The sequence below is a fragment of the Protopterus annectens genome, chromosome 6.part1, assembly GCF_019279795.1.
Source record: "Protopterus annectens isolate FY-2018-M chromosome 6.part1, PAN1.0, whole genome shotgun sequence".
In the NCBI taxonomy this organism is placed as follows: Eukaryota; Metazoa; Chordata; order Ceratodontiformes; family Protopteridae; genus Protopterus; species Protopterus annectens.
This window is the reverse complement of record NC_056738.1, coordinates 74,183,362-74,200,168: the sequence shown is the minus strand read 5'-3', so window position 1 is coordinate 74,200,168 and position 16,807 is coordinate 74,183,362. Positions and strand designations below refer to the sequence as shown.

At 36.0% G+C, this 16,807-nt stretch overlaps 1 protein-coding gene across 4 annotated transcripts in view; it reads right to left on the bottom strand.

Annotated features, from left to right (window-relative positions):
* UBR3 (ubiquitin protein ligase E3 component n-recognin 3) overlaps positions 1–16,807 on the bottom strand; it is a 4,226,407-nt gene that overhangs the window by 1,508,852 nt on the left and 2,700,748 nt on the right. For all 4 annotated transcript variants that reach the window (XM_044075499.1, XM_044075501.1, XM_044075502.1 and 1 more), the window contains one exon: positions 11,532–11,681. In XM_044075499.1, coding sequence (XP_043931434.1) covers positions 11,532–11,681 — 150 coding nt within the window. The remainder of the gene's footprint in view (positions 1–11,531; positions 11,682–16,807) is intronic.

Genomic DNA, 16,807 nt, shown 5'->3' with positions numbered 1-16,807 from the left:
TTCAATGCATTGGCTGCATGACAGCTTACTTAATATCTACATGGAAACAAAAAGGTTGTGAGGCATGAAAAAATAAATTACTTTTTAAATACATTACTGGATTGCCAGTTAAAATCAAGTACAAGACAAACATGCAGCACTCATCTCAAACCACTTCTCCTTGCACTGCAGTTCTAATTATAATTTATATTCAGCTTTATAAAAAGTACCAAATAACATGCTGAAAGTAGCAATCATACCCCCCCCCCACTTGTAAAAATGTTTCTTATCCTAAAAAGACCTGCTGCCTGACAACTATCTACTTGTTTCATTGGGAAAACATGATCAAAATAAAAAATGAACAGCAAACAAGAGACAAGCTCAAGGTAACTTGCTTAAAGGATTACTGCACAGGTTATGGACCATACATGATAGATTGGCATTCTGTTTAGTTTATAGGTAAAGCCTGCAAATATGACGGCAAGGCTCCAACAAAGGTAATGAGCTTCTTAAATTACTGTAATCCTGTCCTTTATTACAAATACTGTCATATGCATTTCAATACCCAAGGCTTATACATTATCTAGTTATGTAAGCATTCTCTGCAAGGCAACAATAACAAGTCTTTCAATGTTGGTAATTCTTTAACAGTAAGCTTACTTGCAGCTTACAATCTCAGACAAGCTTACCCGATGGTCATGAAATCATTGCTACTTAAACATAGAGCAACAGGCACTTTCTGAATACGAAGCATAATCAACAGTATAAAAATATGACAGAAAACCAGAACATTCTGCAAAATCAAGCAAGACAGATGAAAAGCCACTGTAGTACTTGTGTCTACCTTGGATGGGGGGGGGGGGGGGGTACTCTGCACACTTACACTGCATAACTGCTCCTTGCCTTGCTTGGACACATCCGGAGTCACTACATGGGGGAGTGGGGTGCAACAAGTATGTCACAACTTAAAATGTCTCTGGCTGACTGCAATGGCCCTGGCACATTTATCATACCTCTCAACCTTAGAGCAAGAAATCTGGACAAAGTCAGGCCCAAAATTAAGGAAATATTTAAATATTGTTCTTATAAACTTTCTAATAGAATAGTGGGTCTTGCATTAGTATGAATTTTCTGAAGGGTATGAAAACTGAAATGTCTGTCATTATTTTCTTACTTCACTCTTTAATGATTTGCCACTAATTTGCCAGAAAACCACAATTTAATGAAAAATGAACCAAAAATGTGATGCAAAAATATAAAATAGCCACACAATACAGCTGGGAATCTGTCAAAGAAGGGACACTTTTTAATATTAGCACTGCTAGCTTGAGCAGCTGACAAAATAAACAAATCTATATGCATTTCTGAAATAAAAGTAATCTATAACTCTGATTATTACAGTTATTTATTAATTGTAAACCCTCCATGTTTTCTTCCAAAATTGACATTTTGCGGAGAGATTAGAGGGAGAGCAATATTTTGAGCCAAAATCGGGAACAGTTGAGAGGTTTGAATATGCCCAATTCTATAAAGCAATTTGCATGTACCTTTCAACCTGTTAACGCAGGAAATCTGGACAAGGCCAAATATATTGGGGGAACATACAAACAGTACTAAAAATTGCTCTTGTATAAACTTAGTTGATAGAACAGGTTTTGCTTTAGCATGCATTTTTCTGAAGGTTATGAAGTTTGAAACTCAACCTCTATCATTATTTAGTGACTTAATTCCTAAATGATTTGCCAGAAAACCACAAATTTTATGAGGGACAAACCAAAAAGAAGAAGCAAAAATCTATTCATTCTATGAAAATCTGGACAGTTGAGAGGTATAGTTCAGCTGAGCCGGGGCTGTCTGAGCTTGCCATGCTTCCCCCTCACAAAATCATGGTCGAATGGAGCCACCCCCTGCAGCCATTCCAATGTCCCATTACTTGGCTATTTCGCCCCATTTACCATAAACACTGCAATGTGCATACTGCTTTGTTTCTACGATGATTTGGATTTTATTTGAAAGTTTTATTTTGTATTTTACAGCACAAACACTAAAACATCTGCTAAACAAAGCAATGCAGTCTCACAATGAAAATAGACTTAGCATTAAAACTCTGCCCTTGAAACTCACATTCATTGAAACAGCAGTGAAATCCACATTCAAAGAAAATGCATTTGTGTAGTATAAAGATTTAACTTTGGGCTGTTTTCAAATGATAGGCCCCTTGCACACAAAGCGCACAAAAACGTACATGTGTTGTGTGATACACCTTCCTGATTGTATTAAATTATATTCCTTGTATAATAGAGTACAGTTGTTAGAGGGTGTTTTAAATTTATTGTTTTGAACATTTTTCCAGTAAACAATGAAACAAATGCATGCACCAATAACGACAAAACTGCCCAACTGAGAACATTTCCATCATAAAAAAGTCTACTCAGACTTATACAATACACCAGTATCAGTAAATATGCACAATCTCTGCAAAAGTAAGTCATCTAAATAATTCCACATTAAAGAGATCTGTAACTAATGAAGAGGTTGCTGCTAGCAAACAACTTCCCCTGAGGAATAAATTGCCTATATTACATTAAAAAAATGATAAGCTAGTAATATTGCAATAGGAAATGGATGGCAAACTGATAACAGGTTCATAGTTAGTATCTTCACCAAAGAGGACATTCTCTGTACAGCAGCATCCACCCCTTGTGGGAGTAGAACCCACAGCCTTCTGCATCAAAAGCAAGTACACAACCTGTTGTGCTATTAACAATGTAAGCTGACACAGCATAAGCAGCACTAAACTTCTCTTCCCCTGCAGCTCTCAGCTCCTTGTAAAATCTACTTAATACTCAACTGTATCTAAACTTCGCAGCACAAGAAATCTGGAAAAAGCCAACATTTATTGGGGGGAGGGGACAAAAGCCCAAAAACCAGGGACACATTAAACATTGCTTGTATAATCTTGGAAAGTTGGTAGAATAAAATGCTCTATTACCACCATACATTTAACTGCCCAGTCTTAAACCCAGGTCCCTGTGCAAACCAGTCAAAGCAACATACCACTATGCCAAATCAGCTGCTTTGTGAAAGAGAGGAAGACTAAAACTTAAATGGCTATCATTTAGCGAATTCAGTTCTCACCACAGCTGTCAATCTCTTAGCACAAAACAACTAGACAAACCCAGTAATGGGGGAATACAGCCCTCAAACAAATTCAGTGAATTCAGTTCTTGTCATAGCTCTCAAACGTAGCACAAAAAACCTGGACAAAGCCAATAATGGGAGAATACAGTCCCAAAAATAGGGACAAATTTCAAATATTCATCTTATAAACTTAGAAAATTGCTAGAATAAAAGGTTTTGTGTTACTATGTATTTTCTGAAGACTATGAAGTCTGAAATTCAAATGCCTGTCAATTTTATTTAACATTTGTTAACCAGGAAAGTCTGACGGAACAAAAAACTATTTTCAGCAGAGGCCCAGGGAGAAATACTGCAGACACATGTCTTTGTAACATGGGAGGACACCAGAGCAAACCCACACAAACACAGGGAGGAGATGCAGACTCCACACAGAAGGCACCCCAGCCAAGAATCAAACCAGAAAACCTCTAGCTGTAAGGCAACAATGCCACCACTGCACTATCAAAGCAAGCCCACACAAACACAGGGAAGGCATGCAGATTCCATGTAGAAGGCACCCTAGTCAAGGATCAGACCTGAGAGCTTGCAGCTGGGAGGCAACAATGCTACCACTGTACCATCAAATATCTCAAAATTGAAGTATTCAGAAACCGCAGATGTTACGACGAACAGAACAGAGCAAAATATGAGGCTCTTTTCAAACATAAAAATGTGCTGAAAAAGTGCATTCCTTTTGATATCAGAAACAAATGCAGTATAAAGGCAATAGCAGAATGTCTATTTCTGCTGGTTATAATTTAGTGACAGTTTACATTGCTGATATTAACACTGAATCAGGCAGACCAAGGACATCAAACATTGAGCTAATCAATTATTTGTGCAAAATGCCAAAATCAGATTCACAATTGCTTTCTGGGGAAAATATTCAGTTTGCTTTAGAAGAAATAAATTAAACACACATACCTGCATGCACCACACACACACAAACACGTGTACAGTCTTTCCTTGCCAGAATGGTATCTATCACTTCTTTTTTAATGCACTCTATAATGACACTTTGATTAGTTACTCAGATTGAAAAAAACAGGAAATCCACAGTAGAAGAATATTACAAATGGTTATATTGGCTGCATTTTTCGTCAGAAGTTGTGGAAATATATGCAATCAGATGCAAACAAATATATCTTATACTTCACCTGAGCAAATTTCTAATTTATAGCCTGATTTTTTTCATAAACTATGGTGTGTTTGCAAAAGATTTTTAAGTGCTACATATGTACTCCAATTACTATTATACATATACACATTTGTGTAATATAATAATAATTACCCTGCCAAAAGGAGCAGTCCATAGTGAAGTATAAGTACCCTGCAATGGCACATATGTAAAATAAATCTCAGAGGCTACACAGCTTGCTTGAGTTTGCACAGGATGCATTTGTTACTAATTACATGTTTCCACATGTGCAATAATACACACACACACACACACACACACACACACACACACACACACACACACACACACACCCTTGTTGTACCTGCCAGTGATCCTGTTCAATTCCTTGTACCTGAGGTCTCGCCAGAACAATCCATAAATGAAGTCAAAGGTCCCTGCAGCAGAATCCCGCGAAGTAATACATCCACAAGTAAATTAAGTCAACGGTCCCTGCAGGGAAGTCTCACCAAGTAAATAGCCAATCCCTAAAGTCAACTGCAGCAGAATCCCGCGAGAGCACATCCTTGCCTGCGGACGTCGCAGTCCGATCCCTTTCCAGTCTATGTAGTTTCAATATATATATTCATATTGATCATATATCCCAGACTATTCTAATGAGCCATACAACTCATCAAATTCTCACTTTTGGCTTGATTCTTTAGCTAATGAACTAACAAGCAACCATAGTTTCTGTAGGACTCTATGCCATAGTAAAGAAAAAGTGGAGAATTAACATCAAATTACTTTTAGGCTCACAGTAATTAATGAGCTTCTATTAGCTGCTATTTTGTCTTGGCCCTCTTTCAAACAACATACTGTACCCCTTTAGGCTTCTTGCTGTGACGAGTACATTGAACTGGATTCAAAATATCTGTTTTCTGCTCAATTTCCTTGGAGTGACAGAATTTCTAGTTCTCACTGTAAGTTACAATTTTCTGATTTTCTGCTTCTGTAAAATAATAACACTTAACTCCTGATGAAGGGCTCATGCCAGCTTGAAAGCTCGAGTAATTGCAAAACGTATATTGGTCCAATATAAGTTATAACATTATGCCTGTGTTCCAATGTCTTTGTGTTTTCTACTTCTACATACAAACTCTTAAAAGTAAATACATTTCCTTTGACACCTTTGTTAAATTTTCACTTATGACACAGGAAAACATATATTAATAAAAAAATAAAATAAAACATATTAACATTTTCCATTTACATACATTATTCATCACATGCTTTCTTTATTAACAGCTATCAATCCAGCATTACATAAACTGCTCATTTCTTGTCTTCCCTTATACCTTACTCCTCCTCTTCCGCAATTATTCTTTATCCATTGTTCTCACAACTTCCATTTATGTCTATGTAATACCTCCTTCCATTTTTCTAAAGTTCTTTTATCTATTTTACAATGTTATCTAAAAGTTTGTTAGGGATGATAATACTATTTTCAGGAATAAATAATTTATTTCTAAATTAAAAGGCATGAAAACGCAAGCACAATGTATTGACAGTTTAAAATAAAGGGCTAAAGGACCTTAAGCCTAATTTCAGCTTTAAATTCAATATTCTAGCTATAAAATCATTACATAAACTTGCAACTATGAATGTCTCATACCTCAGAGATATCTTTGCATTAACATATTTCTTTAACGGAATGTTCCAAAGATCGAACTCTTAGGGTTCAAGGGCAGCTTTCCAACTTACTCTAGGAATGCACAGCAATAAGTATGTGCTGCAATTTTTAGCTTTGTAGTACAAAAAGATGGCTACCAGGAAAAGATGAAAATATTTTGCTATACTTCTGAATGCAGACATTTTAGCACCACAAAGAAAATGTACAATAAAAGCTGTTTTCCATTTCAAAGCAAAGTGCTTATTTTCAAAGTTCTCAATCACACCATTGCCTTTTATGTCATCAAAATGACTCTACTTATCATTACAATCTTCTATTCCCCCAATTACAAGAAATTCTGTATACAACCTCTGTACAGACTATACCACCATACCCAGTTTTCAAGGTGTCCTGTTCATTCACTCATCTGCTCGTTTGACTTACTTCCTTTTATTACATAGGGACTTCACCTCCTCCTCCTCTTAGTTTATCCACATTGTTGCTACTATAAAAGAGGTGTGCCCAAGTATGCTTTTATCTAGGGAATGCTTCTCTTAATACAATGTTTTTGTTAGAACTGTACAATCAAGACATTGCTCTTCAATAAAAGCCACCAGTAGCATCACCTTTTGCTACTATTCATTACATTCCTGGTTTCTTTTGCCCTGTACTTTCAGACTTATCCCTGTGCACATCACCTTTTGCCTTTTTTCCTCCATTCACCTCTAATAACTTCCTGATTTTATTCCCACTGCTGTACTTCACACTTCTTGGTGGTCTTTGAGAGGAAAGACCATGATTTCTCTGACGCTCTTCTGTGCACCCCCCCCCCTTGACCAATTTAAAGTGCTGCTAATTAAACTATTGAAACTGTCAGGCAGGAAGCATGGGTCCTGAGTGAATCAAATCTTCTTTGCTCTTTTCTTCTCTATGCAGCATAAACTCTCTGAAAAAAATAAGTTCTGGAGATTATTTTCAAATAACACAACAATGCACTAATGGTCAGAAGCAGTCAGAAGATGTTTAAAGATCATATGGAAAAAGTGGCTCCCTAATGAAATGCTGGCACTTGTAACACCTACTGCTCAAAAAAAATGCAGGAATAGAAATATTGAACATCACTCTTCTCCTTTAAACATCTTTTCTGCAGGGGTCAAGACCCCAATACTGCTCAAACTTACATATGAAAACTACAAAATAGCCATACCTTGTAGAAAAGGAAATTATTACAAGAAATGGCAATTTCAGACTAAATATATGCAAGTCCTTTTTTCAACCATTCAATCTCAACATTACAAGACTCGCTATAGTGGGTCCCTACATTTCAAATGGTTACCGAAAAAAGTCCATGGGCCCAGCGAACAGGATCTGTGTGTAATATGTCAATGTAATTACTTTATTGTCCTAAATAAGTAATTACATGATATAAGCATTAACACTGAGTAAATATTGCAGGAAGCCATAAATGAGAATATTAAACTAAGTGAGGTTTATTTTGAGATGACTAACTTGGAGTTAGCAGTCACAAATGTGATACAAAAAGGCAAGTTCAAGTTGTTCGGGCTGACTAAAAAGAAGAAGCAATTACAAATTAATGAAAAATTTTAACAAAGAAAGAAATTACAATAAACACGAGTCAATGTGGTAAAGTGTTGCATTTAAAACACCAAATAAAACAAATGGGTTTTGAAGGACCTCTTGAAGCTATTGAGTCCTGCGGCCTCCCAAAGCCACCTAGTCAGAAGGCTAAAAAGGTCTGGAGCCTGACAGGCAGAGGAATAAAACTCATGGGATTCAAACCACACTACTGGAACTACAAGCAGCCCAAAGGTGGTAGAATAGAAAGCACAAATGGGACAGTATGGCATAAACTGTTCTTTAATGTGGAGGATCACTTTACACAGGCCAAAACAAGTTAGAACTACAACTTTACACATAAGGCATAGGAACAATGATGCACGCAGCCTGTGCAGAATGCCTGTGGGGGCTAATACTTGTCAAGAATAATCACCTCAAAGCACATACCGAATTTTTGAGAAAACAGGTTTAACACAACTAACCTTCAACTGCTGAAGATTACCACAAAATCAAACACAATCATCTCTCAACAAGTCTAACAGGCTGTCTTTCAGCTATAGGGGTGACACACTGATGCATGCTCAGTCTGAGAATGAATGATATTACAATAACATTAGCTATAATAGCACTCTTAGAACTTGCAAATTGAGATTCCATCATTAACTTTATAAGGAGAAAAATAAATATGTCTGAAGTCATAAAGTGTTTTCATTCCTGGAACTGGATGCAAAAACAGAGGACAACTGCTCCCAGGATGACAGAATGTTTCAGCAAAACAGGAACTTTCTAATGCAATGAGTCTCATTTTGATAATTCTATATAAAAGGTATATTTTTTGCAATCACAAAAGAACTGCACAAAAATGCTATGACTTTTCCTATTTCTGTGTAAAACTACCAATTAGAAAAATTAAAAAATTTGTAGGCTGGTTTTATTATAATAATTAACCATTTTTTTTATTTCCACGGATGCAGTATGTTCTACAGAGTTGGAAGTTAAGAACGTTTTAATGGAATTGAAAAGAGGAGCTTAAATTAGAAGGCAGCTGTACCCTGCAACTGAAAAAAAAAAGTATTTTAGTTGCATCTTGATCTCATTTGCAATACAAATGTCCTTACATTACTGTAAGCGATCAGCGAATATTATTTTCCTATTTGTGTATACCCCAAAATAATTTATCTGAGACTTGCCATGCTTATGATTTTGTTTGACAGCTAATATTTTTCCTCACTGATGTCATTTTATGAAGAGACAGACAATATGCTACAATGAGAACATTTTATTTCATTTGTTGGCCAGGGAAGTCTGCCTAGACACAAGGACCCTTTTTCAGCAGAGGCTCGAGGAGAAAAGTTCCAGTTAATACAGTAAATATAATTATACCGCTCCAGTACAACATTAAATATAGATATTTACAGTTATTTAAAATGACAAATAGAGTGGTATTTGACAAACACTAGTAGAGGCCTCTAACAAAAATCTATACACTGTCCAGATATTTTAAAATTACATTAACTCACTAAAAGAATCACAGGCCTAAAGCAGATGCCCTATGCTGACCATCTAAAAAAACTCCACCTATACACTGTCGCATATCGTCTACTCAGAGGCGATCTCTGCTTAACATACAAGGCCATATCAAACCCAGAGCTGTTTGACATGCTACACTTAAAGAAATCTCAATCCCTCAGAGACGCATGCTCCAGGGATCTAAACCGTGTCATCACAATGAACAAAACATGTTGGAGGGAGAGGTTCCTGACCCAGAGACTCCCCACACTCTGGAACAGACTGCCCATACATGTCAAGCAGAGCGCCTCTTTGGCCCTCTTCAAAAGGAACCATGATGATTGGATGGGAGATAGGAAATTCACCCCGGGGATCACGTCAGTCACCTTGCTAGACAGGGGTCCAGGGAAGTAAATATTGTGGGAAGAAATAGCCAGGGAATTGTTATGGCTAGGCTTTTATAGGCCCTAGAGCTGATAGCATAGTACCAACCTATGAACCTATGAATGGCAGTAAAGGCTTCTTTACAGATTTTACACTTGTTCAGCTACAGATATGGTTAATGGAGTAAAATGGATAGCAGACGTTACAGTACATACAGACATACTGAGTTGTTATGACATTAGAGTACTATTTAGTAATCTACCAGATTAGATATGAAGGAAAAGTTGAAGTAAAATGGTACAAGAAAGCTTAGGAGAGAAATAGGGAGGAGAGGTGAGGTACAGTGATGAGTAAAATGATGAGTACTGTAGTATTTTGTTTATCCTGGAGATGTGCAACTACATATCCAGATACTGTGAGGTATGTTCTTAGATGAATTTTGAAAGCTTGCTGATTATCAAGGTACTTGAGAGCTAGTGAAAGGGCATTCCAAACATTAGAAATCGAGTTTGAGTATAATGAGACTCTTGCTACATTTTGGGCTTTAGTGACTGACAGGAGGAGTTGGTCTTTGGAACAAACAACTTTGGTAGAGTGGTAGTGTTGGATCATGCCCTTTAATGTGGGATATTTGTCTGGGTGACATATTTAAACTATGAGCTAGCACTAGTCAACTATAGTGGAGGTGATAGGAGAGTTTGGTCGAGTCGTTAGTGATAGCCTTTTGCACATTTTTAATCCGATGAGTTCGGTAGGGTCAATTAGTAGCAAAGTGAGCAGTATTACTTTCACATTGTCCCAGCTTTGTTTGTGCTGCAGTTTGTATAGTAGTGTTGGCAGGATTTAGGCCTTAGCTATAGTTTCTCTGGCTCTATCAGTTAGAAAAGGTTTAGCACTGTATAAAAGGTTAAGGTTTTTTTTGTTGTTGTTTTTTTTAATAAACTACAAGTGTAGATCAACTATCATGTTGTCATAAAAAGGAACTCCTATCAGTTTTCTGTTTGGGAGTTGTTTGATTGGTGTATTATCTACTGAGGTGATTCTAACAAGAGATTTGCTGTGGAAGAGTGGAATAAAAATAAGTAATTTATTTTTCTAGGGTTAAGAAAAATTTGCGAATTATCTAGTCAAGATTCTACAGATATAAAGGATTCTTGTCTTATTTCTAGTAGCAATTGTAAGTTGGAGGCTGAACAGATGAGTGTAGAATCCTCAACATATCATGTAAGAGCTGTATGTCTGGCAGCAGTGTACAGATCATTTATAAATACACTAAACAGAAATGGTCCCAATATGGAGCCTCGCGGTAACCCTACTGTAACAGGTAGGAATGATGGGTATTCATGCTGCCATTCGACTGCTTGCTGTCTAGCCATTAGGAAGCTACGAAACCAGGAGAGAGACCCAACAAGGAGAGTTTTTATAATAGTTTGTTTGTGACTGTGTGAAATTCTTTTTGACAGGTTCAGGAATAAGGAGGATATCAGGCTATCGGTATTTGCATTTTTGTTGATTTAATCAATATCTCACTATCAAATTGCAATCAAGAGTACCCTGATTTTTTACATTTTTAACTTGTCATTGGTAACAGCCTCATCTTGTCTAATGCCATGATAGCCCTTGAGTTTTGTCTGTGAGCATCTACTACAAATGCATTTTAAGTTCCATCTGATATTAACCCTGAAAGAGTGGATTGCTTTTGTTTACACTCAGAACTGCAGTTTCATGACGCATGTTCTACTTAATGTGCATTCAGTAAATAGCCTTAAAGCTTCTTGTGGATATAACTAAAATCAGTGACCTACTTAAGTTACTTTATTTTTTTAAGGTTGCAAAAGTCTAGGATGGGGATACTCCCTGCTTAACCTTCATTATATCACAGAATAACATCAGATTTCCTAAAAGACAGACAGGTGTGTACAGAAGCAGTTTCAAGTCAGGCTTTATCCCTCTTAGCCATGGAGCTGGTCAAAAGAAATTCAATCATACCATCTTATTATCAATTGTACATTTTCATCCTCCTCTTTCCTTAGAGATCCTGGTATTGTACAGTAAAATGACATCACATAGTATGGTGTACAAAGAGGAAGAGCATGTAGTCTGTATGCTTACCTGAAGAGGCTTGTAACAGTACTACCAGTCCTGTAGGACGTTCTTCAGTAGATGGACCACTCTGTCCACAAATAACACAGTCATAAATAGTTTCCAAAGGCTGTGGTTCAACTGAGCTTATTTCCATAACATCTTCGGTATCTGGTGATTCTATACAGAAAACACATTATCTTATTATTTTATTAAACAAACAAATCAGTTAAATTCATTTAAGTTTAGCAAAGAAGTATTTTGACATTTTTCAAACAGTCCACACAAAAACCACACACAAACTTAAAAGTAGGCAAAAATATGCATGTTGGAAAACAACACATATGTAAGTCATCCTAATTTCAAACTGAACACAATGTACTATAGTATTCGAATATATTCTGGTATTTACATTTATTACATTTCCTATACAAGTCCCAACATTAATATGCAACAAAGCTATAGGGAGTATTTAAATGTATTTGCTTCTTTTAACTCTTTTATACTTCTTAAATATCACATGCAAGACATAGTCCACAAAAAATGATCTGCGTGGGATTTTTAAGAACTAGAAAAAGGTGACTCAAGCAAAAGTGTGTTCACAAATTTTGAAAAAAAAAAGTTCTTAGGTTCATGAGTTTGATTTTCAGGTTTATGACCTACTGTCCTTCAAAACGTATGACGGTTGTAGCCTCATGTTGATATTTTCTTCTACCTATAAACCCATCCAGATTATATCTGAAGCAAATCAATAACTTCTAACTGGAACCTTAATCCATAATCTTAGACGATAACCCTATAATTGGCCAACTATAAACAGTACTGCAGTACTATACCCCAGAAAAGAAATACAAATGAATTAGTCAGAAGGTTTTATATTATTATTTGTTTTGAGCTTTGGTTCCCTGATATGGTGTGAGCACTATAAGTGGATTTAGAAAAGAACATAGATGCGACAGGAGTTAACAATCACAGCAACTCAAGTGGTCAAGATAAGTCAGAGTGACTCTGCTTTGTTTGGTGAGCTGTTCCTCCTTTAAAAATACTGCCCTTAGCATCATCTGCAATACTCTTATAATCTGACACCTTATCACGTACGAAAAAATGTGCATCTGGTTACCTCTTTCTCCTGATTTACACTTCAAACACATTTCCATTGACTGCTTAAATATATGCTGTATACTTCCACATGAATATTTTGAACTTTTGGCTTTTGATAGTATATTCTGTCAGGTAACAAAACAGATTTCCAGTATTTCATTGTAAAGCTCTGTACTAGCTCTTCCTGATTTACTACTTTCTACCACCATCACATTTAAACACTGAATCCCCTTGTAGCTTCTGCTTATTAATCTATTAAAGAGGGAGATGCTAGTTCTACCCAGATTCATAATTCTACCAGTGGAGGTTTTTAACATGACAATCATTTAATTCAGTTTATCGAGCAGTTACAATATCTTCATAACAAGCACAGCTTTATAATAAGGTATATGGATTAAAAATGTGCAAAAGGCTATCACTAACAAAGTATTGCAGTGTAATAATTTAAGTATATCTGTCAAAAATATTCATTACCATAAGAAAAAAGTTTGCATTTAACCAAAAAAAAAATGCCTTTGAAAATGGTGAAACCAGGAAGACGCCACTCAACAAATAAGAACTGTAAACACAAAAGAACAATAAGCCACTGTTTTACACCATAATCTGTATTTACTTATTAAATGTACTTTGACATTAAAAGTATCTTAAACCAAACACTAAGACAAACAATCAAATAACTATCTTATCATCTACACCTACATACATAAAAATGAAAACTAATCACTTATTAACATATTTTTACGAAAGGAATCAAATACTCCAAAAATCACAGATGTCACTACTAAACTTTAAAACTTTCTCCGTTGCAAATGCTATACTACTTTTAACTTTACTTTACTTTTACTGTTAACCTACATTTCATAAGGCAATATAGGGGTGTGAGGGAGGCCCAAAGGAAAGATGAAAGGGGGAAGGTTACATGAAAAACTTGAAAAGGAAGGAAGGGTGATATATTAATACAACTATTCCAATAAACGTAATGTATCAGGTGACTGCATCTCCAGCTGTTAGGTGAACTTTTTTTTAACACCTTTATTAAATTATCATGCAAGACATAGGCAAACTTACATTTATATAAAAGAAAACAAACCATATTAACATGTTCTCAGTTACATACATTATACCATATTAATATGTTCTCAATTACATACATTATACATCACATATGCTCTTTTGTATAACTACTATCAGTCTAACATTATATAGATTGCTCAGTTCCTGCCTTCCCTTAAATCTCACTCTTCCTCCAGAACAGTCTTCTGCATCTATCGTTCCCACAATTTCCATTTATTTCTATATAATTTGCTCCTTTCCCTTTTCTAAAGATCACTCTTCTCTGCTAAAATATTCAGTACTTTAAATACAGTTGGTTTATATTTTGATTTCCATTTTCCAGTAATTGCATTTTTTTGTCAGCCACCAGAAATAAAGTTAACAAGGTCTTACAATGTGTAGGCAAATTCAGATCCTGTGACCCAACACAAAATAATCATTTCCCTTAGCTCACCCATTTGCTGACCCAGTATTTCTGACAGCACTCTGTACAGAATTTTTAAAATCTGCCAACTCATTACACTCCAAAGCAATGTTCCATGTTACTCTTTCTTCACCATTATACCTCCAACAGCTGTCATCTAAGAGAGTCTACTCGGAATATAAAAATACCTGTGAAAACACTTCCAAGCAAACAATCCTGAACCATCTAGATTTTACTGCATGCTTCAGAGCTGCACATATGTCCTCCCACTGTTCTCTTGTACATTTCTTATCCAAACTCTCTTCCCAATCTTTTCTAACCTAGTCTGATTCTTATATTTATGGTGGAAAATGTTATATGCCCTACTAATTATCCCTTTAACACCAGCTTCTGTTCTAGATTCAACTAAAAACTCTACCAGAGCAGATCTTTCAGTTAGGATTCCCCTATCCCGTTCTCTTTGCCTATAATTTAATATCAATCTCTGGTAGAGAAGGCAGTCTCTAGCCTGAAGTCCAAATGTCTTCTTGACCTCTTGTCATTTTACAACTTTTCCCTCTCCAGTCATTTGCTCCCAATACATTGGTTCTTTACCAGTTTCCTCCAGTAAACTGTGGCTCCTTTTTGCCTATTCTCTGTACTTGTACTTGCAGTCATCCCTATCTGCAGAATTTCTTTTCTACATTCTTGTGTTAGCTTAGTTCTTGGAATACATTCTCCTACTTTATGTTATTATGCTGTAAGGTTGCTGTTATTCACCTTAAGGATCTGCATACTAAATCCCACTTCTCCTTATTTCTTGAATTTCCTCAGTTTCATCATCATCACTTTCTACATTGAATTATAGCCTTCTGCTTGTATTATGTATAGGAGACTTGATTGTGTAGTGCTAAAATATCCCTTCAAATCAGGTAATCTTAAACAGGTTTGTTCTATTGCAATGATCAACTTACCCCATTTGACCCTTGTCCTCCTTTCCCTGCCAGAAAAAATCCTTCATCTCTTTATTAATTATTGTACACAACTTCTATGGTTGATAGAATATGCCTGACCTATATATAAAACTAAAGGGACTAAAAACATTTTCATTGGTTGCATCTTGCTATCCATACCCATTAACAACAGCTTCTAGTGTCTCAGTTTTTTAATTATATTTTGTTTAGTCTCTTCCCATGTATCCTTAGCTGCTATAACAGAAGCCTTTTCAATTCATATTCCCAAGATACTTAAATTTATCGTTCCCCCAAACATACGGGTATTTTCTGAACCAATTCAAGTATGGGTACATACTTGACAGCTATAGCCTTTGTTTTATCCTCATTAATTTTATATTCCCAAAAGACCCCAAACTGTCTTAAAATGTTCTAACAACAATAAGATGTCCCTTTTCTGGTTTTATCAGGTAGAAAACAATATCACGTGCAGATAAAGCCAACTTTTCTTAAGTACCATACCAACTATATCCTTGAATTGCCGGGTCCCTTATTTTCTTTACCAATGCATCTAAACATAAAGCAAATAAAGGGGAAAAAGGAAAACCCTGCCTGGGTCCTGTTTTCAAGCATAACTTACAGGAGAGGAACCCAACCACTTTAATTCTTGTCACTGATCCCTCACATATCCTCCTAATTAAACTTAATTATTGTATCAAGGAATGCAAATACTGCCATTGCTGTACTTACAAAATCCCAACTTATACTGTTGAATGCTTTCTCTGTATCAATATCCACCAACAGCTGCAGTATTTTCTTACATCCTGACTTCCCTCTGGATCATCGTTTCAGTAATGTTGTCAAATGTTTGCCTCCACTCTGCAAAACCACACTGATCCATATCTATTAACTTTGGTGTTAACTTTGACATTCTTTTAGCAGTTATAGACATAAACACTAAAACCATTGTTTAAAACTGAATTAGTTCTATATCAAGCTAGGTCTGATGGGTCTTAGAGCTTTTTTCCAGGATTATGAGGGCTTCCCTTCTTTTTAAAATACTATTAAACAAAACCTTCCAGATCTGTATTATTTTCTTCCTTCCTAGCATCCAAACTTCCACTGGAATATCATCTGTTCCTAAAGACTTTCCTGCAAATTGATTATCCGTCACCATTTTTATCTCACCTCCTCCTATTTTAACTATTTTTTAACCTCATCTACCTCTGACCTTGGCATACTTAGTCTTCCATAATTATTACCATTTGTGCTCTTTCTTTATTTATATATCTCTCTGCTTTACACAACTTTTTATAAAATGTCTGAAATATCTTGCTCTAATTCCTCCACAGGATCTCTGGTTATTTTTCTTGTTATAAGCTCCCTGTTAGGGGAACCTACCGACAAGTAATGGACAAAAACATAAAAAAAAAATGAGAATGTATGCAGTATCTCAACAGGAGCGGCACACTTAGAAATCTCTAGGTACTGATGCAGTCTGAACATATTAGCAGGCCCTTCACCAATGGGAGGTGCACATTTAGTAGAATTTCCTGAAAATAAATGGCACATACCTTTTAAAAGTAATTAGAGAAAATGCACTCATCATGTAACAGGACAGTCTCGGAAATTAATACAGGCCAGATTTTTTGAGCAAAGAGGATGAGAGGTATGTCACATTGTGTCTGTTCTTGAAAGGAGTTTGAAGCATGCCAAAAACTGACAAAAAACATTTTAACAGGATCTTGATGTTCCATACTGCACTAAAAGCACAGCAGTATAAGCGACTGGTATTT